This window comes from Macaca thibetana, chromosome 3, assembly GCF_024542745.1.
Source record: "Macaca thibetana thibetana isolate TM-01 chromosome 3, ASM2454274v1, whole genome shotgun sequence".
Taxonomy (NCBI): domain Eukaryota; kingdom Metazoa; phylum Chordata; class Mammalia; order Primates; family Cercopithecidae; genus Macaca; species Macaca thibetana.
The window spans coordinates 113985664-114012002 of record NC_065580.1 but is presented as its reverse complement, the minus strand read 5'-3'; the positions used below and the strand labels follow the sequence as shown (position 1 = coordinate 114012002).

Here is a 26339-nt window from a genome sequence, read left to right as displayed (position 1 = left end):
TAGTTTCAAAAGGTTTGATTTATTCTCAGATGACATTTTATCACATCTTTGAGCTAATTACTTTTCAGCGGTAACTTTTTTTTTTTTTTGAGACCGAGTCTAGTTCTGTCACCCAGGCTGGAGTGCAGTGGTGCGATCTTGGCTCACTGCAAGCTCCGCCTCCCGTGTTCACGCCATTTTCCTGCCTCAGCCTCCCGAGTACCTGGGATTACAGCTGCCCACCACCATGCTCAGCTAATTTTTTGTATTTTTAGTGGAGACAGGGTTTCACCGTGTTAGCCAAGATAGTCTCGATCTCCCAACCTCGTGATCCACCCGCCTCGGCCTCCCAAAGTGCTGGAATTACCGGCGTGAGCCACTGCGGCTGGCCTTCGGTGGTAACTTTTAAAAAATAAATAAATAAAATAGACTTTATTTTTTTATTTTAATTTTTATTTTTTGACACAGTAACACTCACTTTGTCGCTCAGGCTGAAGTACAGTGGCACGATCTTGGCTCACTGCAGCCTCTGCCTCTTGTTTTAATTTGCAATTTCCTAATAAACATATAATGTTGAGCATTTTTCATATGCTTATTTGCCTTCTGTATATCTGTGGTGAGATGTTTGTTTAGCTTTTTTGCCCAGTTTTTAAATTAAGTTGTTCATTTTCTTATTGTTGAATTTTACAAGTTCTTTGCATATTTTGGGTAACAGTTCTTTTATCAGATGTCTTTAGTAAATATTTTCTCCCAGTCTGTGGCTTTTCTTCTTATTCTCTTAACACCCTGTTTTCTTTTTTTTTAAGTACTTATTACTAACTGAAGTGATCTTATTTGTTTACTGTTTGTCTCCTCACACTACAGCACAGGGTAACATCCACAAATGACCTGTTTTGTTCTCTTTTTTATTTCCTGGTTTTGTATGCAGTTGGCAAATATTTGTTGATTGAATGAATGGATAACAACTGTTAACATTTTCAGTTTGTTTTATTCTCATTGAAAATGGCATCAAACTGATTTGACTTCTTCCATCTTCTAATTTAAAACTTAAATTTCAAATTTTTACTGTAATTTTCAAAATTAGGGATAATGGTTAGCCACTTGCAGTAGTATGAGAGAAATTTCCACTGTGGTTCAGATGAAGTTGATTTAAGATATATAATTGCTAATCTGTACACTTGCTTTGCCCTCTCCAGAGCGGTTCAGATTTACTTTCCAGGAAGTAGTCACAGGACTGGGCAGTGAAAACGGGATGGTTTATGTCAGTCCCACAAAGCTTTACGGGATGGGAGCTACCTACTAGGCACTGGAAGGTCTCGGTATTTACACATATATCGCCACAGATAACACATACACACATGTTGTACCTTGCAAGGTAAAAACTATATTACTCAAATTTTCTGTTCTTGACTGGTTTATTTTATTTTTATTTTATATTTCATTTTATTTCTTTTTGAGATAGGGTCTCACTGTGTCGCCCAGGCTGGTCTTGAACTCCTGGGCTCAAAGAATCCTCCTGCTTCGCACTCCCAAAGTGCTGGGATTACAGGCGTGAGCCACTGCGCCCAGCCTTGACTGCTTTTTTGTTAGCTGGATTTGTTAAAGCTGGAAAGCGATCTGTGGTCTCCCTCTCTAGTTCTGTTCTGTTCTTTTTCTTTTCTTTTTTAAATATTTGTGGTAGTTTTTGGCTTTATCTATTTTGGTATAATGATATTTGCTACGTTATGTTTATAACTACTATATTATTGTTAATCTTTGTCTCAATTAAATACTTCTTGCCTTTTTTTTTTTTTTTGAGATGGAGTCTCGCTCTGTTACCATGCTGGAGTGCAGTAGCGCGATCTTGGCTCACGCAAACCTCCGCCTCTCGGGTTCAAGCGATTCTCCTGCCTCAGCCTCCCGAGTAGCTGGGACTAGGGCTGCGCCACCATGCCCAGCCAATTTTTATATTTTTAGTAGAGACAGGTTTCACCATGCTGGCCAGGATGGTCTCGATCTCTTGACCTCGTGATCTGCCTGCCTTGGCCTCCCAAAGTGCTGGGATTACAGGCATAAGCCACCACGCCTAGCCTACTTTTTGTCTTAAATTCAACTCTTTGAATATTTCTGCCCTCCTCTTGTTTGTTTGAATGTTCCAAGTCTTCTATTTTTAAGTCTTCCTTTGCTTTTTAAATTGCTGCTCTTAAAAAGTAACATATTTGAAAGAGGTTTTTAAAAATCCTTTCAGAAGATATTGTAAAAGGCATTTTCATTTTCAATTGCTGCATAACAAATCATGTCAAAATGTAGTAGCTTATAACTAAAATAATTTTATTATCTTTCATGATTCTGTAGGTTGACTTGGATCAGCTGATGGTTCTTTTGCCCCATGGATGTTCTGCTGGTACTGCAGTCATCTGGTAGCCCACTTAAACTAGAATGTCCATGACAGCTCATTCATATGGCTAGTGCCTTGGTAGGGATGACTGGGTTCAGCTGGAATATTGAAACAGTGGGGCATCTCCCTGCCACCCATCTTAGGCCTCTTCCTCACAAAGTGGCTTCTTACATGGTCTTTTTATGTTGCAAGGACCCCACCAGCAGGATAACCATAATTCTTATATAGTGGCTTAGGCTTCCCAAGAGTGCCAAAGTGCAAACTGCCAGGCCTCCTTAAAGTGGAGATATGGAACTGTTCCAGCATCAATTCTGCCTCCTCCTGTTGGTTGAAGCAAGTCATATGGCCAGTCGGATTAACTGGGGGAATATATAAATATCAGGAGGTGTGGTTCACTGGGGCTGTCTTTACCTACATTTTATGTGTTAATTCTGGAGTTTTTTATTTTTTTTGAGATGGAATCTCACTCTTTCTCTGAGGCTAGAGTGCAGTGGCGCAATCTCAGCTCACTGCAAACTCTGACTCCAGGATTCAAATGATTCTTCTGCCTCAGCCTCCTGAGTAACTGGGATTCCAGGCGCCTGCCACCATGCCCAGCTGATGTTATATTTTTAGTAGAGATGGGGGTTTCACCATGTTGGCCAGGCTGGTCTCGAACTCCTGACCTTAAGTGATCTGCCCGCCTCGGCCTCCCAAAGTGCTGGGATTAGAGGCATGAGCCACCACGCCCAGCAATATCTGGAATTTTAGGCTGTATTGTAAATTTAAATATTGTATGTCTTTTTAAAAAAAGTACTAGTACTTGGCAGGAGGATTACTGGAGGCCAGGAATTGAAGACCAGCCTGGGCAACCTAGTGAAATTCTGTCTAAAATACTAAAAATAATTAAAATAATAAAAAGTAAAATAAAAAACCACTAGATGTTTCTGTTCATTTTATAAGTAAACAATAATTATTTGAATTAAACTAATTTAATTGGTCTCAGTTCATGCTGCTAGTCCTAATATGCTATTATTTTTAAGGAATTTGCCTTTTTTCCCAGTAAGTTACAATATGTTTTCAAATAATGTTTTCAGGATGTCTGTATAGATTATATAGTATCTTGAGTTTGTTCCAAATTTATAATGTCTTCCTCTTCACACAGTTTGGTTGGCCCTTTATTCTCAGGAATTTGTAGTTACAGAGAAATCTAAGGCTACTCCAATATGTCATCATTTGTTGGTATACCTTTTGGGAAAATTGTATGTAAAATTTTACCTGGAGGTGTTGGTGAATGGAACTGGAACATGCTCTACATTTTTGTCTTTTTTCAGGTTTTCTTTTAGTATCATTTTTGTTTTATCTCATCTTCCATTTACTCTAGTTATTTAACACCAGAAGCAATGATCTATTGAATAGATCTTAGTTTCTAAATCTCCACTTGCCATTTTCTTGCTCTTCATTTTTATATTCTTGTTCTTTCATTATACATTTAGATTTTTTTCAGTAACTTCCTGAATATGATTTCATTATGAATTTGGCTTTTTGCTATGTTAATTCTAGTTTGTGAGTTTCCTTGAAATCACTCCTTATTTGAGTTTCTTCCCTTTCCTTCTTTAGTGTGTAGTGTCCTTTTTTTCCATCACATGTGGTTCTTATAGGCAGTCTTTCTACAACCAATTGAGTACCCAAAGCGATATTTTTCTCCATATTCTTTTATTTCTTAGAGTGAGTTTGTTATTGCACCGCTGCCAGTCCTGCGTCTCCTTACTGCTGGGTTTACTTAGGATTGTAGTCTCTGAATGGGTATAGAAACAGAGTGGGGTGGGGAAATGACAATGGCTGTCTCTGGAAGCAGGATTCATACCAAATTTGGGGCTGGCCAGCCTGTTTCCTGATTGCTACAAACTGAGAAACTTTGAGCTGGGTGTGGAGAGAGGTGAAGGGCCAAACTGTTTCCCCACATACTTTCTGGCCAGCTGTGCCAGGGTTCATTTGTCCATGGACATGTTTCTCTTTCTCTCTCCACTTATATTGGTGGTTAGTGGAAATTTCCTTAGACTTTTGCAACTTGTTATGGTTCCAAGCAGGCCCTACTTTCTGTCTTTTCTTGTGTGTATCTTTATAGGTATTTTAAATGGAATTTGTGAAGTCATATCAGGAAATGGTAGCTTGATGCCCTCTTAAACTAAATGGCATCTTCCTTCATCTTATAGTTTATTAATCTTTAAAAAAATTGTTAATCCCATTGGCACAGGGACCCTCTCTCCAGGCAGTCTTGGTTTCCATGGGATGAGTAACAGACATCTCTGATATTAGGTTGGCACAAAAGTAATTGTGGTTTTCGCCAGTACTTTCAATGGTGAAAACCGCAATTAGTTTTGCGCCAACCTGTAGAAAGGTATTGGACAGCCTTTTATTAACATCCTTAGCTCAGCTCAACAAAGGGAGCTTGCCTCGTGATTAAGAATAAAAGGTTACAGGAAGTCTTTCCTCTACAAGCATTCAAGTTATTCCATGATTTCAGAGCCAAAATGAAGTTAAAAAGTCAGCGCTAACATTTGTATGCTTAATTTTTAAAATGCTTAATTTCATAGTCTTTTACTTAAAAAAAAAAAAATTTTATCATGTTTACTCGCATGCTTTTATCATGTTTTTTGGTACTATCCTTTTGTCTCCCTTACCTTACATTTGAGACATTTCATTCTTCAAAAAAGTTTAATCTTCTTTTATTTTGTTTTTGCCATTCATACTTCTTTTTCTTAAATGCCAAATTTTTAATCTTTATTTTCGGCCTTTTGGGTTTTGTTTCTTATTCTTTTTCATTTCAATTTATATTGCGTTACTTTTTTTATTTCTATTGTCTTAAGCATAATTCTCTGTACTATCTTTCTGCCGTCCCCCCCAACCCCCTCCACTGTGGCCCTTGACAATTTTTCGATTTTTAAAGGCTGAACGATATGTAATCCGCGGGGTGACAGTAGCAATGAGCCGTGCCCATTCAACAATAGGGAGGAACGATCTTTCCATTTCCTCCCAGTAGTCGCTAAGTGATTTTGTATCTCTTTGTTTTACCTTGTTCCCTTAAATTATAACTTGGAGATACATTGATTAAAACTTTCCCAGTGTAGCAGTGACTTGCTTCTGGCAGATGGAAATGGCTTTTGGACAGCACATCCTACCTGTGTGAAAAGCTGATTGTTCTGAAATCCATGGTCTTGGCTCAGTGGAGAAACCATGGCCTCTGGAGTCAGATGCATGTAATAGTTCTGACAGGGAATAGCTGCATGACCATAAGCAAGTTTCAGAACCTTTCTTAAGGCTTTTTTTTTAGTTCAGAAAGGCAAAAATAATATCTACCTTTTATGATTGTTTTAAGAAATAGGAGTAGTGCATATAAAACATCCTGCATGGTGCCTGGCCCATAGTAGTTACCCAGTTGTAGGACAAGCCAGGCCAGCCATGTTACCCAGAGGAACAGAGGTGAAGTGAATAGGTTATGCTTGGCAAAACGCTGCTTTAGAAAGGACTCTGGGTGTTAATAGGCCTGCTGGGAATGTCACATGGCCTGTGTTCATAGCCGGGCTTTTGACCCTGCTCCTGCTTCAGCTACCTGTAATGCTGCTTTATGTACTTTGTTTCCAGTATACCACTGGTTCCCAAGCCCGGCTGCATATTGCGATTACTTGAGAAGGTTAAAAACCACCATTGCCTGGGTCTTGCCCTTGCCGATTCTATTTTAATTGGTCTGGATGTGGCCTGGACATCTGCCTTGTTTGTTTTGAAACAGGGTCTTGCTTTGTCATCCAGGCTGGAGTGCAGTGGCATGGTCTCGGCTCATGGTGACCTCCACCTCCTGGGCTCAAGCCATCCTCCTGCCTCAGCCTCCTGAGTAGCTGGGACCACAGGTGCACGCCACTACACCTGACTAATTTTTGTATTTTTTGTAAAGATTGAGTTCCGCTGTGTTACCCAGGCTGGTCTTGAACTCCTGGGCTCAAGTGATCTTCCTGCCTTGGCCTCCTGAAAGGTGGGGATTACAGGCATGAGCCACCGCACCTAGCCTTTTTTTTTTTAAGTGCTTCCTGTGATTCTGGTGTGCTTCTCAGCTTGAAGTTGCACCACCTGCCTGCTTCCACCCTTCCCTTGTGGGATCCTGTCTATGGCTTGAACTCCTTGGCTGTTCTGTTGATCCCCCTGGTGATGCTTCCTCTGGTCCCAGCTGAAGGGAGGCTGACAGGATCCTCCAGCCTGTGCCAGCTTCAGTGTCTGCTGCATCTGTTTAGCAGACTGTTCTTTGGCTCTAGAAAGGATTTAGTACTTTGGAAAAGGTTTATAAACGATTTGCCTTTGGAGGCCAAAGTCACCCCTTTGTGTATCAGAGCAGAGCTAAGACTGCTTTCCTGAGAGACCCTGGCCAGTGCTTTGTGCCACCTTCCTGTGGCTAACAAGTTCCTTGATTTCCAATACAGATGCAACCCTTGCCTTTTGGCGAACTGTTAAGCAAATAAATCTGCCCTTATTTGGCAACATAGTAGACTGGTTGAACTTGAGTTTATTGCAGAGAATGGCACATCACATTTTTAAATTTTCGCCTCTTACTAGAAGACTAGTTCTAAGAGGTAACATTCCTGCAGTTAGCCTGAAATCCATCTCTATTCCTCTACAGTGCCTTTTTGAAATTTTGTTTTTTTTGTGAGGTCGGGGAATACTTAACACTCTTCAAAAGGCGGCTGAAGGGGCAGGTAAACTGAAGCTGGTTGAAAAGGAGCTCTTGCTACCCCCGACTCACTCCTGAAGCCATTTCCTGCCCACCACTTGCACCCCAACCCCTTCTTTGACGTGGAGGGGCTCTGGGGAGACTTGGTTGATCCTCACTGCCTAAGCACTCTTGAGTCCTCACTCTTTTGACTGCTTGTAAAATAATTCTTCTGTTTTTTTTGTTTTGTTTTTTTTGGTGGTGGGGGAGTATGAATGTGGCTTTCATAGTTGGATGTTATAAAACATAGTCATTTGGTAGTTGGGAACTTTTTATTTTTGTGATCTTGTTTTTAATTCTCAGGATGTTTGCAACACCAGTCACTTGAGAGAATCTCTGAGTCTTGGCGAGGGCTTTCTGAGGCTTCATGTATTCTTAGCAGCTGTTGTCTTCTGACTCAGTGGTTGATTTGCCTTTCCCCACGGACACTCTGGATCTTATCTGCTGAGCAGATAGGAAGCCGTGTCAAATATGTGGCACCTTGAGGAAATGCCTAGTGAATGACAGTATGTCCTATTGTGCTCTAATTTTATTTCAGCCCCATTTCTTTTCTGAATATTATTTTTCATTTATCTTCATTTCCTCATCTATCTGTTTTCTTCTCTTCTAAAGTATGTATCTTTGTTAGCTCCATCATCCTTTTTGGAATGAGCAAGTATAAAAATAAGTAAATAAATAAGTAAGACCCATCCTGAATATTTTAAGAAACCACCGTTTTGCGGCACACTTGCTGCCTTGGTCTTAGCTCTGGGCTTTGCTGTCCTCTGGCAGTACTGCTGCATTGTCTTCTCTCCCCGCATCTGCCCACCCGTCTGTCCCAGAGAGATTTTTCTGTAGCCCCTCATCTGCAGAGTCCGACAGCTCAGGGTCGAGGGTCTTTCTTAGCAGTAACCACCCCCTATGCTGCCGCCCCTCCATTTCCGGACCTGTTTCCTGTGGCTCCTCTCCTGTACTTTACACTTCAGCAGTTCTTGTTTCTGCCCACTCTGCCTTTGTTTATCATTTCCTGGATCTGAAGCTGTTCTCCTACTCTTTCACCTTTCTCTTCTCCGTAAACTGTGAAACCTCCACTGATTCCGTGCAGCGGCGTCGACCACTTCCTGAGTGTTACTTCCTCTCTTGGTGCATATATCTGGTTGCACTAACCGGGCTGCTGCTAGCCCGAAGGCACCTTTGTGCAAATTAGAAAAAGACACCCACACCTTCTTCAGGATACTTCATAGTACTTCCAACTGTTGGCAAACTGTCTTAATAAAGACAGAAATCTTTGATGTCTCTAATGTGCATGGTGCCCTGCAAGCGTTGTGCAGTGCATAGCTGTGCAGTTGTGTGTGATAGATCTATGTTATCATTATTTGTTTAATTGTCTGTATCCCTTCAGGACTAAGGAAAATTCCTTATATCTTGATACTGTTTTTATATTCTTACTGTCTGACCAGATCAGACCCTCAGTAACCGTTTGCTAAACAAAAGAAGGAATGAAGGTACAAATATGTATCTACCTTGTCTGGAAAAATAGCAGGAAAGGCATGCCTGCCAAGGACTTTTACACTGAACAGTAAGAATGTATTTTAGCTCAGAGACACTGTTTTCACATTCCAATATTGCTTTAATTAGATATCTTAAAGCTGGTGTACCACAGTGGTTGAAAGAGCAGATGGCTGGAGCTAGACTCCATGAGTTTGAATCCCCATTCTACCACTTACTTATTAGTGCACCTTTGGGCATTTTACTTAACCTCTCTGTGCCTCAGTTTACTCATCTGTAAAATGAGGGTGATGATAATAGTTCCTACTTCGAAGGCTTGTGAGAATTAAATGAATTATGTAAAGTGCTTAGAATAGTACAAGACACATAATAGTAAGGTATTAGGTATTATCAATATTGTTAAAAGTGTTAGGTATTATCAATATTGTTAAAGTTCATATATGGGTTTACTGTACTATGGTTTCTTTTTTACTGTGAAGTGCTGTTTTCACTCTGTCATGTACAGCTTTTATTGCTAGCATCTTGCTTCTGCGGGTCCAGCCACCTGCTGATTGGCCCCGTGTTTGTGCTGTGGTCAAAGCAGTTGCTGCCTGCGGTTCTCCCTTGTGCGCACCGGTTCTTTGGTTGCTGTAACAAAAAGTGCATAGGACACAGACAGGAAACCCGTAGGCTTTGTTTCTTCTTCCTAATTTGGCAGAAGGGGGAAAAACCAGGGCCTTTCTCAGACAAGGCTTGTTTTAGAGCTTAAATTTAACTCCTTGTTCATGTTCCAAAGCTTGGGTTGGTAATAAATCTTGGCTGTATGAGACTAGAGAGAATTGGGCTTTAAAAAATGATTTTAATGTAAAATCTTTTCTAATTGCAGGACAACTTGCCTTTGCTGATTTTGAAGAGAGTTGTGCTATGATGTGGCAAAAGGTAATGGAATGTTCCAGGGCCAAGTTCCTCACTAAAACGTGCCAGGGTATTCTCGAGTTAGACAATAGAAGAAAGTCACTCCCTGAATAGTTACGGGCTTCTCCTGGTCTTTAGGGTTCACTTGTGCTTTAACTTCACAGGAGGGATGGGAGGGGCATTTTCTGCATTGTTTCCGGCTTTGTCTTTCTCTCGTGTCTCATGCTGGCGTTGGAAGCTGTAACACTCTGGGAACGTCTGCATAACCCAGTCTGGCTGCCTCACCCTGTTGAGCTCTCTTCAAATTAAGCAAGATCTGACTAATACATTCTTCAGAGATGCTCTGACCATTTTCATTATGAGAAAAATGGCTTTTCCCAGATCACATTACTGTAATTGACTTTACACTCATTTTGATACTCTTACATATTATAGGGCACTAGCTAGAACTCTCACAGCAGTTGCTGTACATTTGTTTGTGGTTTCAACAGCCTTTTCTTAGTTGAACAAAACAGCATATAAGCAGATAATACAAAGATGATCTAAAATGTCACCCTCCTTCATTTGTTAAATTGATCAAAACCCTTTATATACATAAACCTGGATTAAATATTTTAGTATAGAACTGGTCACCTGTAGCCTGATTCAAGGGTATGTTTAGTTACTAGTTCTCAGAAAGAATGTCTCCCTGAGGAACTTCCTCCAACAGGGTTTCTATGGATTCCTTTACATTCAAGTTTTCAGAAATGATGGGTAGACAATTAGTTGTTACTCTGTGTTCTGGAAGGTGGAGAAGCAGATGGTGAGAATGTGTTCCAGCCAGCAAAGGAACTCGCATTATACCTAACTTTTCTGCACTGCGTTACCTCTGACCCCTTTAGGACACATCAGAGGCTTTGTTTTGTGAAAGGAGCACAATTAAAATCTAAGGTTAAATCTTCAAGTAGGGACACAGACACGGCGTTTTTTCCTTTATCTAAAACCGGGATTTCCATGTCTGTCCAAAATCTCTATTCGTTTTGGAGAAATGTCAGCAAAGACAGACAGGAATTTACCTAAATCTCACTTAGGGTTGGGATGTGCTGATGGTCAAAGCAAACTGAAAACCCACAGAAATAATTTGATTCACAAATGCATTTTGTTAGCAATTTTAAAAAATTGGTTGTCAGCATTTAGAATCCAGGCAGTTTCACATTAAAAAAAAAAAAAATCAGATTTCTGACCCCTCTTGAAAAATGGAAAGATCCATTGAGACTGGGGCCACACAGCCACAGTCAGCGGGAGCCAGGTTGAAGCTGTCTTCTTGGCTGGGCCTTACGTCCTTGTCTTTGCAGTGTCTGCTGTCTTTTATGTGACCTGTTTGGCCCTGTGGGCATTTGAATTGTGACCCCTCTCCTGTCCTTTCCTGTCCTACTCCTATAGCCACGTCCTACTGTTTTATGGTCAGGTATCTTACACTTTTCAGAAAGCCTCAGGCCGCTGTGAGCAGTGGTTATGGCCACCAGGAAGGAGGAGAGTTGGCTCCAGGGAGTCCACTGCTGCTCCCAGCCCCACCCAGGCCTTCAGGGGACAGGAGCTAAAGCCAGGGTGGATGTGGTGTGCTGTATTTGCTGAGCTGGCATCCCTCCATCTGTTCATTCAGCCTGAAAGTCATAACCAAGGTTTCCTCATCCCAAGGGTGGGGCATTTTTCAAAATACGAAAGAAAGGAGCCAGTGACAGCTCCAGCCCATTTGCAGGCTTATAAGGACCAGCCATTGCCACAAAGGATAAGCTTCCTGTTTACCAGTTGGCCTGAGACAAAGTGGTTGTGCTTCCTGGCCACGCGGGGCTTGGCACACAGTCTGGGCTCTGTCTGTCAGGATGGTGGGCTGAATGCTTGCTCTGTGCTGGGCCGGCTGGGGGCGGCAGGGCCCCCACAGCATGGGTCCTGGACATGGGCCACTCTCGAGAGGGCACCCTCAGAAGGGCACTCAGTTTGGCTCCAGAACCAACCCTGGCATTTGGAAAGGAAGCAAATGAGGGAGGGCGGTCTGGCCTCCTTGCTGACTTCCTTAATGCTTCTTTCCTTGAGGGGCCCACGCCAGGCAAATCCCCTTGGCACAAAACAGGGAATCCTACAATAAATTTGTATCTTTTGTTTTTAAGTATCCAGGAAGCAGGCAGTCAATTCCTCTGGGAATAAAGGTCCTTTTCGGCGGTGTGTTCGGTGCTGGGGGCTTTGCCCTCGTGTATTACCTCATACAAAGTAAGTATCCTGCAAGCGGCCTGCGGCCTGACTTCCTCCTAGCAATCCTGCTCCTGCTCCTGCTCCTCCATCAGAGGAAATACTTGAGATGCTTTCTTTAGATTAGAGAAGGAGGAGAGGGTGATTTTAAAGGCTAGTCCACCATTTCATTGGCTGTAGCTTCCTCTGTATCCTGTAATCTCAGTTTTTCCAGGAGCAACGAGTACAAATAAAAGGACCAGGACTCATTTGCATAAGAAGCCTAGCAAAGCATGATGGGCTTTCAGTCCAGTGCACACACAGTGGCTCCATCAAGATTCTGAGATTATATAAAGAAAGGACAGAGGGAAGGGGAATACCAGATGGTTCACAGGTGGGGAAAGCTGTGAGTATGCGTCCAGTGTTGTCAGCCTTCGTTGCACTTTCATTCTCTGCTGTTGATTTAATGGAGGAGGGACCACAAGCAAGGGACTCTGACAGGGGCAGAAAATAAAAGCAGAGACCACGATGGCAAAATCCCGACACATGCAGCTTCCAGCCCCACTGCACTCAAATTTGAATTTGTAAAGACAGGCCACAATTACTGTCAGCAGCCAGGACATTTAAGGTCATTTTAATGCTACTGGTGGCAAAGCGGCAGCAGGTTTTTCCAGACTGACTTTTTTAAGGTCCCTTTATCCCCACCCAGCTTGGCTCTTCATCCACTCTGCAACATTTTCACTTCTTCCCAGGATGTGAGTGTCACCAGCAGACAAGCAAACAGGCTCCAGTGTCCTCTGCAGCCTTTCGGCACCTTCCTGCAGAGTTGGTGAAGTTGCTGAGTCTGAAGGGGGCTTGAGATGAGCATTCCCAGGAATGATTCAGACTGAATAATTTGGCCTCCTCTTCCCTCTGCCAAAGGACAGGGGCAGGACATGAGAGGAATGGGTGCATTTTTGGGTCAGGGTTCAGCCTTCTGGTGTGACAGCCTTTCTCCCTTAGGAGGCTGCTAAGTTGGTGAGACCTGGGCACTGCAGCCGACTGCCTGGGTTGAATGGTTGAATTTTGGCTCCAGCTCTTGACCAGCTATGTGGCCTTATGGGGGAGTCCGTCACCTTTCTGGGCGTTAGTTACCTTATTGGTGTGATGTGTGGTAATGTTAGTGCCTGTGCATGAGGTGAGAATTGAATCTTACAACATGAGAGCTATTGAACATTGTGAGATGTGTGAAATATTGAACAGTGGTGCCTGGCCATAGAAATCACTCAATAAAGATTACCTGTCTGGACTCTGCTTCTGTCCCTTCTTTTCCTATCATGGCTGGCACCGCGTTCATTCCTGTGGTATTCCCTGTATCCCTGTTCCTGGGAAGCAGCCGAGGAGGGGGATTCCCTTGGCCTCTCCAGGGTCAGGTCACCTTTCCCTTCATTAGTGTGATGGGACCTTCAGAAGGGAAGCACTTTCTGTGGCCAAACTGAACAGCCTGCTTGGGAAGCCTGCCTGTGCTCCCGGCAGCTGATTATTAGAACTTACAGCTTCTGGGAGGTGCTTCCCGGAGTTCCCAGGTAGCCTGTGGGCTCAGAATGATTCCTGAGACTGAGAGCAGTTTGACTTGAAATGTTGGCTTAAATGTCGATGAGTGAACATTCTCATATCCTGTTTCTTGGCCTGAGGGTTTTGCTAATGTTGTAGCCTATTTTACGTCTCATGTTAGTGGAATAGGCAATGTTCAGAAGTCAGGTGTCATGACTTCTGGCCTCGGCTTTGCCGTGGACAAGCTGTGTCACTTTGAACAAGTCATGGAATCATAGGACTTTAGAGGAAACTTAGAGACTTGAGAGGAAACATAGGGAAGAGCTGATCAAACCCCTTAGGTGTAGAAATAAGGCAATGAGTGAGGGTAGAAATGAGGTGAAGCAGAAAGGGTCTGCTTGAGGTCAAGGCCTAAGGTCATCTGCACATCCCTGCAAAACACTGCCTGCCAGTGCTTTGGTTTTTGAGTCTGTAAAATGGACAGTTTAGAGTAGATGGTCCTAATTATTCGTCCATCCACAAATTTCATGTTTCTGTTTCTACCCTGTACATCAATTGTATTATTTAATTTTCTTTGTAGTAGATTCTACCTGACCAAGTTCAACAAGGAAAATAAGTGTCTTTCGTCCTTAGAGTTTCATTCCAGGAGTTTATATTACAAGTTGGCAGTGGAGCAGCTGCAGAGCCATCCCGAGGCACAGGAAGCTCTGGGCCCTCCTCTCAACATCCATTATCTCAAGCTCACCGATAGGGAAAACTTCGTGGACATTGCTGATGCCAAGGTAACGTGCTTTCCCTGCGAACTGCAGGCTAGTGCCTGCTGAAGGAGAGGAGAGTCTACTGTCTCCTGGAAAGTCTTGGAGTTAAGGATTTGGGATGGGAAAATCCACTAAGTAAAGCTAGGTTTAGCACCTTTAAAAAAAGTTTTTTTATTATGGATTTTAATGTTTATATAAAATATATTTTATATTATAGATATATTTCTATATACTTTTCTTCCATTCTGGGGAATTGATGTGGCAGGGAATGCAGTGGGTATGCAGGGAATGCAGTGGGTATGCAGGGAATGCAGTGGTATGCTACTACCATCTTGAATTGAAGGTAGTAGAGAAATGACCAGTGGTGGTTTGCTACCATGTTGGCTTTGATAGCTCTCAGCACTTTGGGAGGCTGAGGTAAGAGGATTGCTTGAGCCCTGGGGTTTGATACCAGCCTGGGCAACACAGCAAGACCCTGTCTCTATCTCTCTTTCTCTCTGCCTGCCTATCTATCTATCTATCTATCTATCTATCTAAATCAATCAATCATCCATCTATCTATCTATCATCTACCTGTCTATCAATCAATCATCTATCTATCTGCCTATCAATCAATCATCTATCAATCATCTATCAATCATCTATCAATCAATCATCTATCAATCATTTAGTCTGTCTATCTAGCTCTCTATCTATCATTTAGCCAGTTTATCTCTATCTATCTATCTATCTATCTATCTGTCTATCTATCTATCTATCTATCATTTAGCCAGGTATGATAGTGCACACCTATAATCCCAGCTACCCAGGAGGCTGAAGCAGGAGGATCACTTGAACTCAGGAGTTGGAGGCTGCAGTGAGCTATGATCATGTCACTGCACTCCACCTTGGGTGACAGAGTGAAACTGTCTCTAAAATAAAAAAAAATGAGAAAGCATCTGTATCCAGTCAGTGCTCATTCAAATGTAACCAACTCTTTAAACTTTGATTTTTAAAGTGTATTTATTTACATTGCTTCCACAGTATACCAACCCATTTTTTTTTTAGCTGTAACTTACCTTTTTGTACTTGATCACACTCACTTGCATGTAAAATGCATTTGTTCTTCTGTTTAACAAACATATTTTGAGTATATACCCTGGTTTGAGGAATGATTCTAAGCTATGTGGGGAATAGAGGTGCAGAAGGCTTTTGGGGTTTTATAGTTGAAAATTCCTGAGTAAGACAGGGTGATGCAAGCCCTGTCACTGTTATGCAGGCCTAGGGGGAGTGGCTGGAGGCCTGGGAGACGGCTGTGAGGACTTTGAACGGTGGAGAGGAACACCCGGCTGAGGAGCAGCATGCCCCGGGAAGGTCGTCACTGTGTCCCCTGTCAGTGTGATATGGCAGTGGAAGCACAGGTGGGCGAGGTGGGTGTGGGCAGGTAGGAGAGGCCGTGGCCACCAGGGGGCCACAGTGTCATCTTGGAAGGTGTGTGCTTGACTCTAGCAGCAGAAGCCCGTAAAGTGTTGGAAGGATAAGAGTGAGGTGATCTGACCTACATTATTTTTTGTTATTTTTAGTATGTTCTTAATGGACCTAGCTCTAATGAGACTTTTTTTGAACTACAAAAGCAATTCATGCTCTGGTATTCTGATTAAAATACTCGGTTTTAAAAGAAGGTATGTTTGTGTAGATTGGTGATGTCCAGGGACTGGCTACAGTGAGCCACCTTTAGGAGAGAGACGCAGCCACACTGGTGTGCAGTGGTGAGAGCATGAACCAGAGGTGTGGCCTGGAGAAGCAAAAGATGGATGTAAAGGCATTGTGGCATCCAGGTGACAGAACTTGGTAACAGTCATGTATCAGGAGTGGGTGGGTCGGAGGTGATGCTCCATTGTCCAGCATGGATGTGAGTGGAAGGACGGCAGTGACACCGCGTGAGAGAGGACACATAGGAGGAGCACAGGGAAGGGCTGGGCATGTGTGGAGTGCTCACTCTGTGCCAGGCCACTGGATTGCTCCCATGGTGTGGTGGAGCCTGTCTGTGCTTCCTTGTCTTTGGTCACTTGGCTAGACCCCAGCAATCCTGAGAACCTGGAAAAGCCAGCAGGTAGGTCTGGCTGTTGCATTTCTCTCGGCTCAGAGCACAGAGCCCAGCTGTAGCGCTGAGGAAGTGGGTGCCAAAGGCGCCTTTGCCGGGGCTGGTTGATGCAGCATCCATGATCTGGTGCTCCAGGAACCCCAGTGAGAGTAGGGTGAGGCCATGGTTGTTTTGGTGGGAGCTTTGTTCTGTCCAGCTTTCACTTTGGCCCCAGTGGTGCTGAGAGGGTGCCTGCCTGGGCTTCCCCACATCCCTGGGGCCTTGGCCATGCTGTGACTATGTTGGCTGTGGTGCTAGGTTCTGACTTCTACTGCTGCCAAATGCTGTGACTCCGCAGTGACAGGAGTTCAGAGTCTGCTGCATCACAGCCACCCGGAGCCTCAGTGCATGCCTTCCAATTTGTGGACTATTTTTGACATTCTGTCAGGGTCCTTACTTTCTTTATAATCAGCTGTAAGGATGCTTGTATACAGCATATGCCCTATTATCCCAAATTCCTTTATTTGTACTTCTTACAGTTTTTCCAGAGGTGAGATGTTTCAGTTGTTCATGAAGTAATTATCATACATTGGGATTTTTTCTAGAGTGTGTGTGTGAAATAGTCACCAGTGACCAACTTTTGCTTTACCAGAACTCCTGCTTTAATCTTTGGCAAGGTCGGGCTGGGTGAAGGAACCAACCTGTAAAGTGTCACATCTACACACGGAAGCACAGCTGCGCACAGTTCAGACATTGGCCTCTCAGAGTTTGCTGTTCTTCAGAATCCTTCTTGCTTCTGCCCATTTCTTTCTCCTTCCTTTTTTTTTTTTTTTTCTTAAAGCATCCAGAGATGCTCAGTGTATACTCTGTTGCTTAATTCTATAATCTCTGGAGAAAAGCTTTAGCTTGACTCAAACAGTGGGACCCTGAAGATTTGTTTTTATTTTTTATTTTTTATTTTTTCTTGAGATGGAGCTTTGCTCTGTTACCCAGGCTGGAGTGCAGTGGTGTGATCTCGGCACACTGCAGCCTCCCCCTCCCAGGTTCAAGCGATTCTCCTGCCTCAGCCTCCTGAGTAGCTGGGACTATAAGTGCGCACCACCACGCCTGGCTAATTGTTTGTATTTCTAGTAGAGATGGTGTTTTGCCATATTGCCCAGGCTGATCTCGAACTCCTGGCCTCAAGTGATCCACCCGCCTTGGCCTCCCAAAGTGCTAGGATTACAGGCGGAAGCCACCATGCCCGGCTAAAGATTTGTTCTTGAAGTGTGACTAGTTGACTGCCTATTCACCTGAGTTATGGAGCCATGTTCCAAATCCTGTGCCTTCCTTCAGGTGTGTTTAAAGGAAAGAAAGAGTTTTGGAAAGCACAAATGTGTACCTCAGTAGTTTCTTCTCTTGGTGGCAATTTGGAATGGGTGGGATACTGCCCGCCCCCACCCCCACCCCGCCCCCGCTCCGGGAGGTATCTTCGGCCATTACCGAGGACACGGGAAGGCACTCTGGGAGGTGCCTGTCTCATGACGGGCTTCCTTATTACTGTGCCCGTGTCTCTTTCGGAGGCTCATAGCTTCTTTGGTTTTCGTGAGAAACCAAAAACGTCGCATTCACTATTTTTTTTTTTTCTAAATTGGAGTGTAATCAAACAAGTGCTTAGGGGCTGTCAGGCCGACTGCCTGGGCACGGGCATGGCAGCACCTGGCAGCACCCTGTGGTGCGAACCCCGCCTGTGGTGCTGGGGATGAAGGAGAAACCCAGGACTCCGTGTCGTCTTTCCCAGACAAGCCTTCATGTATTATGTTTTCCTTAAAGCCTGTTCTTTAGGGTCCAGGTCAAAATATGTACCAATTTGCTGGCAATAGGTTCCTCTTTAAAACAGTGAATTTTCTTTTGGTATTTTATTATGAAAAATTTCAAATGTACAAAAAAGATAAAATAATTTATACTGTGAGCACCTATAGCTGGTACCTGGATTCTACAGTTAGCATTTTGCTCTGTTTCCATGAGTCTATAGTGTTATTTTGATGGATTACAAAGTAATTTTCAAACATTATACATGTAAGCACGTACATCGTTAAGTGGAGTTTAATATTTGTTATGGTGCCTAGTTTTTTGGTTTTTTTTTTTTTTTTTGAGGTAAAATTTACAGTCTGTGAAAGGCACAAATCCAAGTGTCCTATCTCTGATGGGTTTTAACAAATACACCCAGTCGTGTCACTCAAGCCGTTATCTAGATGTAGATTGCTCCCAGCACCTGAATTCCCTCGTTTCCTACCCAGTGGGTTCCTTCTCACATCTTCCAGCTCTACCAGAGGCAGTCACTTTTCTTTTTTTTTTTTTTGATGTTTGAAAATTACTTTGTAATCCATCAAAATAACAGGTTTCCAGCATAGTTTAGCCTGTTGTAGAATTAAAATAAATAGTTATATACTCCTCCTGTGTAAAGCCCTTTGACTTGGCGTGTTTTTGATACTCATCCATGTTGCTGCGTGTGTCAGGAGTTTGCTCCTTTTTAACAGTGGACTTTTGAGCGATCATTGGAAGTAGGATCATAGGAGGCCTCCTTGCCAAATGCAAAGACTGCCATTGACCTTACCAGCCAACCAAAGAGGGGCAGGACATTTGGAAAATCAAGTGGATTCTCCAGCTGGGCTGTTAGAAAACAACTCACTTCTGTGGAGAATCACTGGATTTTATAGGCTTAGCTCTAGAAAGCATCATTTTGTCATCATCTTCTGAAATGACAATAATGTATCCAATTACATCTCTCCTTTCTGTCATTTTACACCACAGTTGAAGATTCCTGTCTCTGGATCCAAGTCAGAGGGCCTTCTCTACGTCCACTCCTCCAGAGGTGGCCCCTTTCAGAGGTATCCTGGGAAGGTGACGGCAGTCTGGGGGGTGGGAGGAGGACTTCCTGATGGAAGCAACCCCGACTCTGTTTTCATTTGTTGGTAAATTGCTGTGGGCATAGGAAGAACTGTTTTTCAAGCTTGAAGCTGAAAGCTTCGTGGCCTGGGCAGCAAGCCAGTACTGTGGCTCTTAGCTGAGTCCAGTTTATCCATACAGTCTACTGAATTGCCCTCTCCTTATGCCGTTGAATTCATAAAACTTTCCAGTTATAGTGATCTAGGTCTATCATAATTTGATGCTATGTTACAGCTTCTCACTTCACTGCCTCGATTGTTACAAATGAATAAAGGGCATGGATTCTTGTTCCAGAATTTATTCATCACATTCTTTGCATAAGCTCTCCACCCCTTAATTGGCTTTGCTTGTCTGGTTGCCAGTAGCTACATCCACTCACTTCCCCCACGGGAAGCCTCTCTCATAGATGCTTGCTGTTTAGCCAGGCTGTGTTTTAATTCCCAAGGACAAAAGGAGCAGGCGGGCCCACCTAGCTCACCCTGGGCTCACTGACCTCTGAGCCTGGGATTAGTGCACGAGCTGACTGGATTCCATGCCAGGAACTGAAGGTCAGTGTGAATTAGGAAATGAGAAATAAACTGCTCCTTCTCCTTCCTGGTGTCCCTTCCATTCGCCTGTCATTGTTAAGCCTGCCTCGAAGTCGAAGCTGGTTAAATAATGAGAGCCCATGGTAGAATGTTACGAATTGTGTTGACACAGCACTCACACAAAATGTTTACAAAAATTTAAGGCATTATTCAAAACAACTGCTTTCTGCACCCCTTTTTTTGACTATGGCCGTTGCCTCAGTGTTCATAGATTAGAGATACTGTACTTCTGGTTTCTCTCAGGTGGCACCTTGACGAGGTCTTTTTAGAGCTCAAGGATGGTCAGCAGATTCCTGTGTTCAAGCTCAGTGGGGAAAACGGTGACGAAGTGAAAAAGGAGTAGAGACGACCCAGAAGACCCAGCAGACCCAGCGTGCTTCTAGTCCATCCTTCCCTCATCTCTACCATATGCCCACTGGGGTGGTGGCCCATCTGAGTGGCAGACACTCCTGCAACCCAGTTTTCCAGCCACCAGCGGGATGATTGTATGTGCCAGCACATGGTAATTTTGGTATAATTCCAACTTGGGCACAACGAATGCTATTTGTCATTTTTAAACTGAATCCGAAAGAAACCCCTATTACAAATTTAAGATAATTGATTTGAAAGTGCTTTGTATAAAAAAGCAAATGATAAAAGGAATCAGAATTAATGAAATGTTTGTTGATCTTTGCTGGTTCTCATTTCTTTCCTTTCTCTTCCTCTTCCTTTCCCCTGGAATTTTCAGTCTTCATTACAAAGCCTGAAGCTCAGTAGTACTGAAGGGATTTTTTCTAAATTATTGACATGAGAATGATGAGGAAGACCAGTTTGGTTTTTCACTGTACCTTGAATTCATGTTGTTAAGTAGCTTGTGGACATTCTCCATCACTTTGGAATATTTTGTTTGCATTTATTTCTATTTCAGATACCAGCCATCTGCCCAGTTGAAGATTTGCAAAATAATTTTTATTCCAAACATTTTGAAAGCTTAGAAAATTTGTGTGTGTACATATACACATAAAGTTAACTTAGGAAAGTTAGTTTGAAGGTAACAGCATCTGGCTGGGCGTGTTGGCTTATGCCTATAATCCCAGCACTTTGGGAGGCCGAGGCAGGCGGATCACCTGAGGTCAGGAGGCCTGGCCAACATGGTGAAATCTCGTCTCTACTGAAAATACAAAAAAATTAGCTGAGTGTGGTGGCAGGTGCCTCTAATCCCAGCTACTTGGGAGGCTGAGGCAGGAGAATTGCTTGAATCCAGGAGGCAGAGGCTGCAGTGAGCCAAGATTTCACCATTGCACTCCAGCCTGGGCAACAAGAGCAAAACTCCGTCTCAGGAGAGAGGAAAAAAAAAAAAAAAAAGGAAAGAAAAAGAAGGAAAAGGGAAGGAAAGGAAAAAGCTAACAGGTTCTTACCTATCTGCTTTCCAAACAACTTAACTGCTTGTTAGATAATCGTATCCTTAGGTTTTATTAGTCTTATAAGGAAACATATTATAAAGCAAAAGAACTTCCTTCTGGGCACCAGAGCCTACAAAAACAGAAATCTGGTATCTGTGCTTTGAAAAGGTCAGTTTAACCCTCTTAGCATTAGCAGGCTTAATGCCATTGTAGTGTTGTCCGCAATGAAGGACAGCCATGAGCTCTCTTCCTACATTCTTAATATTCAGTGAAGAGAAGCCTCTCAGAAAAAAAGAAAAAAATGAGCTTAAACATGCTGGTAGAATATGAGGTCTTCAGTTGTTACAAGTTATCTCTATTCTGGAGTTGTTTCTTTAAAAACATGTTTGTGTGTTCTTTGAGTAGATTATACAGTGAAAAGTCTCCCCCTGAGAGCGCTTTTGTCAGTGTGTTTAGATAAATATTCCAATCTCTACAGTCTTAAAATAAATGGCAGAGCACTGTACAGTTTTGTGCCTTTGCTCTTTAAGTTACACACTGTCCTATTGTGTGTATGTTGTGAATTTATGTGTTGCTTGCTGTCTATTCTCTGACAACTTCTACTTCATTTTAGTGTTTGAATTTTTTTTGTTTCTTTGCTATGGCCAAATTATAGAAAACCAGGGCTCAGGTTGGCCATCTGTTCTGAAGTAAAAATAAGTGTAGAGTTTGAATTAATGAAGAGGCTTTTCTAATCCACCTGATAGGAAATAGTATTATGTAGTGAATAGCTCCTTGATTCCTATTTGAAAGCCGCTATCTTGGGTGTTTTTTCTCTTCACATTTACTTCCTGTGCACTTAATGCCTTCATGGGTGATTCTGAGCAGGCTGGAACTTGATCATTGCAATAGACACTGTCTTTCCTGTTCTTTGAGGATAGCAATGATGTGCACTTGCAGCCCACTGTTTCCTGTAGATCCATTAATCACTGTGACTCAGCCATTGACTCCACTAACTACCTTAATGATGTCTTGGATAATGCATCAGAGGAAAAGGTGACTTTTTGAGGAAGGGCCCCCAGTGCATCCCATAAAGAGACAGGATAGCCCAGAGACCAGAGAAAGGGGTTTCCTAGAATTACACAAACTGTAGATGTAAAGACTGCAGGAGAGGGATCACAGCCAACAAATGGTAGCGTGACTCCTACGTGCTTTACTATAGAAGAGGCTGCAGGGCCTCTACCCGCAAGTTCCTTACCAGCTAGTGTGCTGGGCGGATGGGCAGGGGCTGTGGAGAGTATTATAATACTGTGCCAAAAGAATTTCAAGCTCTGGTGCTAAAAATGATGTAGAAAATAGAGATACCAGTTAGGAGGAATCTAAGAGGCTATCCGGAGGCAGTAGTGTCCCTGTGGGTCTTGAAGTCCAAGATTTTGATAAGCAGACATGATGGAGAGCACCCTGCAGGTGGAAAGCACAGCATGAAGAGAGGCCCCAGAGCGGGCAGTGGGGAGTTGTGCCCCAGATATAAGAAGCCCAGTTTGGACAGCGTGTAGATGAGCGTAGGTAAAGTAAAAGAGAGGCCTGGAAAGGTAGGTTGGCCACAGTGTGTGACTGCCAGTGTTGACATTTTGCATACAATTTGTGGCCATCAAAGATTTGGGGGTAAGCACGTGATTCTACTGCTAACGAGGTTTCAGAGACTGTGCTGAATGTGTACTGACAAGACCTGTGTGCTTTCAAGTAAGTCACAGATTTTACCGTCTTCGTTCAGTTTTCCTAGAATTAGCCTCCTCTTGCCTGTAAACATTCCCTATTCACCAAACCCAAGGACTTGCTAATACCTGATAAGGTTTTATTACTCTGAGTTTTGGTAAAGTTTGTATACAGCAACAATGAAACTGAAATTACATATACACCAAACAGCCAGAACTTAGTTCCTTCTGTCCTCTGGCCACCAGCAAGGCCAGGGAAATGCTCAAGAAGCAGCAGTTGTGAAGCGTTTTCCCAAAGCAAGCAGCTTTGGAAGTGGCTTTAGGCCACTTGACTCTGGCATTTTCAGTTTGTCCATCTGAAAAATATGAATAAATATTTGCCAATCACTTGCCTTACAGGTGAGACAATGTTTATACTGCTCATTGGGATGCTTGGACAAAAGATGCTGTTTACACAGGAGGCTCAATGACGGGGGCGGTCAAGAAGGAGGTGAGAGGGTGAGAGGAAAACCTCGTCTCCACCCACTAGAAGATTCTTGCCTCCTTAGTAATGCCCTCCCGGTTCAGGCATGCTTTTTGGCAGAGTTGCTCAGTTGAAAGCACTGTCAGGAATGTGTACAGAAAAACTGTGCCCACTTTATAATCCAGGGCAGAAAAGTAGGAAATGAAAATATTAAAAACATGCCTCTAAGACACGGGTTGGGTGCAGAAGTGAAATCTGACTTTGCAGGAGAGAGTACTTTTCATTCCTAAATTATCTTCCAAATTTTTTTCCCCTTAGAGGAAATTTCCAAAAGGAATTTTTTTTAAGGAAACGTTTTAATTGATTTATCAGATCACATAAGATGTGTTAACCTTTTATTATTACATAATAAGCTGTCAAGGCAGAAATTAGACCCCCTACTATACACCTATAACACTTATCTTTTAACTTGAGCTACCACATCAGTCACCTTGCAGTCTTAATGGCAAAGTAATTTTTCACTTCCAGATTATTTTTATGAAATGAGAAACTATAGACCTGTCTCCCTTATGAAGGTTGATGCAAATATTCAAAATAAAATATTAGTGAACTGAATCCAATGATATGTAGTGGTATATTGTATTATTTTTCACGAAATGGGTTGGTGCTTCTCCCTCTCAGTGCTCTTTCCTGTGGGAGGATTATACATCCCCTCGTTGAACTTAGGTGTGACTGTGTGGCTTGTGAGTGGAAGTGGCATATAGGACTTCTGAGTAAAAGTTTTAAGTGCCTGCCCTTGGTTCACACTGTCCACTTTGCCTTCGTCCCTAAGATTGGTAATATTCCAGATGGTGGCTACTTCAAGGGCTTGGGGGTTGGGACAGCTGACCCACAGTGGGACATGGAGCGTAAGAGACACATAAACCCTTACAAGCCCCTAAGATGGGGGGCTATTTGTTACCCCAACTTAACCTAGTGCACCCTACTGTTAACAGTGACTAAGCGAGGTTTATTCCCGGAATGCAAAGGTGGTTCAATATCAGGAAATCCTGGAATTATTTTAACCTAAGACATGGCTTAGATCGAGGACTTAGCATTCAATTGGAAACACACACAAACCATTGATTGTAGAACATGTCCTCGGTGGTTTGACTGAGTCAGTAGTTATTTATAAAATTATATAAAAGTTAGGTTTATATTTTGCAAACTAAGCTACTTTCTAGGACCACATTTTTAGAAAATTCACTATTCAAAACAAAGTAGAAGAGACAAGAAAGAATAGACGCACTTCTCCCTATTCCTCCACTAAGAGCAGCCTGGACTTGCATAAAACAAACATCAAACTACTGTGAAAGCTGAGAAGACCGAATGGAAAGGAACTTCAGTACCCAAGGAATAACACAGCATTGACTTCCCTGGGTTTTCTGTTGCCTCATATTGGGTAAATACGAGGCACTGGAGAAACCAGCACCCCAGAAACACCAATAGGAGCCAATGGCTAAAAGCCTGGTATCTCTAGCCCAAGGATCAGGACAGGGCAACCTGGAAAGATGGAGAAGTCTCAGACAGTAACTTCCCTACTCTATCCAAACACCGTGGAAAAACCCATGGCCCCAACCCCACAGCCTCACCAGCAAGGGCCAAGTGGGGAGCCTAGACCTTCTCCTTTGCCTGTTGCAATGAGGCCTCCCCAACCCCTGCTGGAGCGGGGTCAGAGCTAGCCCAGTAGGGCGCTTGGGACTTCTATCCCTGCAGGATGGTAATGAGGCCCACCCCCATAGTGTCAGTGGAAGCCATGTTGGGAGCCTAGACTTTTACCCTGACCCAGGAGGAACAACTCCCCCCACTCCCATGGTATCAGTGGGGCCCACGTGTTCTAGTGGGAAGCGGCACTGAGCCACTCCTCCCTCCCGCCTGTACTCAAACGGGGCTCAGTGGTGAGCCTGAACCGTCAAACCCACCACATGCCCCCTTCACCCACGGGGGTGGTGTCAGAGTAGACCTACTAAAACATTCAAACAAGTCCAGGGTCTCAAACCCAAATGGGCAGAATAGAACAGAAAGCCATGCTCTTGTGCCAAGAACCAGGCAAATGTCAACCTGAATGAGAAGAGAGAGTTAACAGACACAGACACCAAGATGACACAGATCTTAGAATTACCTGAGAAGGATTTTGAAGCAGCCATCATTTAAAACTTCGGTGAGCAATTATGAACATGCTTGGAATAAATGAAAAAACAGGAAGTCTTAGAAGACGGCAAATCAAATGGAAATTTTAGAACTGAGAAAAGATTAAATGAAATAAAAATCTCGCTGGATGGGTTAAACAGCAGAATGAGGAGTACAGAGAAAAGAATCACTGAATTTTAAGATGAAATAAAAATCTGAGCAGAGAAAACAGACTGCGATTGGTACCTGTGGGCCTCTAGCTAAAGACCTAACATTTGAATCATGGGTCTAAGAAAGAGGACAAGGAGGGTGGGGCTGAAAAAGTATTTGAAAAAAATAATGGCTGAGAGTTTACAAATTTGTCAAAAACAAATGAACCTTTTATAGGCATATATACCTAGTTTTCTTGTGTTTTACTTGATTACACTTTGCAGATGCTATGTCTTTTACAAATCGTGGGTTTGTGGCAACTGTCGAGCAGGTCTTTTGGTGCCACTTTTCCAGCAGCTTGTGCTCACTTTGCATCTGTGTCACATTTGGTAATTCTCACAATACTTCAGACTTTTAAATTATTGTTACGGAGAGCTGTGACCAGTGATCTTTGATGTTACTATTGTAATTGTTTTGGGCACCATGAACCTCACCCACCTAAGACGGTGAACTTAATTGATAAATGTGTGTGTTCTGATTGCTCCACTGATTGGCCATTCCCTCATCTTTCTCCCACTTTTCAGGCCCCCCTATACCCTGAGACACAACAATATTGAAATTAGGCCAATTAATAACCCCACAATGGCCTCTCACTAAATGTGAGAGGTCAGAAAGCTGCAGGAGAAAATTTGAAGCTCGCAATATTCATGAGGTTTAAGTAAAGAAGCCATCTCCATAGAAGTACAAAGTGCTGCAGCAGTGCTGATGGAGAAGCTGCAGAAGTTACCCACAATATCTAGCTCGGATCATCGATGCAAGTGGATACACTAGACAACAGATTTTAAGTGTAGATGAAACAGCATTTTATTGGAAAAAGATGCCATCTAGGACTTTCATAGTTAGAAAGACTCAATGCCTGGCTTCAAAGGACA

General features: G+C 43.0%; 1 protein-coding gene across 1 annotated transcript in view; it reads left to right on the top strand.

The window, feature by feature from the left end:
• LOC126950193 (cytochrome c oxidase assembly factor 1 homolog) overlaps window positions 1–20221 on the top strand; it is a 171321-nt gene extending 151100 nt beyond the window's left edge. Inside the window, exons 3-7 of the mRNA XM_050783471.1 lie at window positions 9448–9500; window positions 11624–11723; window positions 13848–13996; window positions 18828–18904; window positions 19793–20221. Of these exons, the coding sequence (XP_050639428.1) occupies window positions 9486–9500; window positions 11624–11723; window positions 13848–13996; window positions 18828–18904; window positions 19793–19892 (441 nt within the window). The 5' untranslated portion in view covers window positions 9448–9485 and the 3' untranslated portion in view covers window positions 19893–20221. The remainder of the gene's footprint in view (window positions 1–9447; window positions 9501–11623; window positions 11724–13847; window positions 13997–18827; window positions 18905–19792) is intronic.
• The last annotated feature ends 6118 nt before the right edge of the window (window positions 20222–26339 follow it).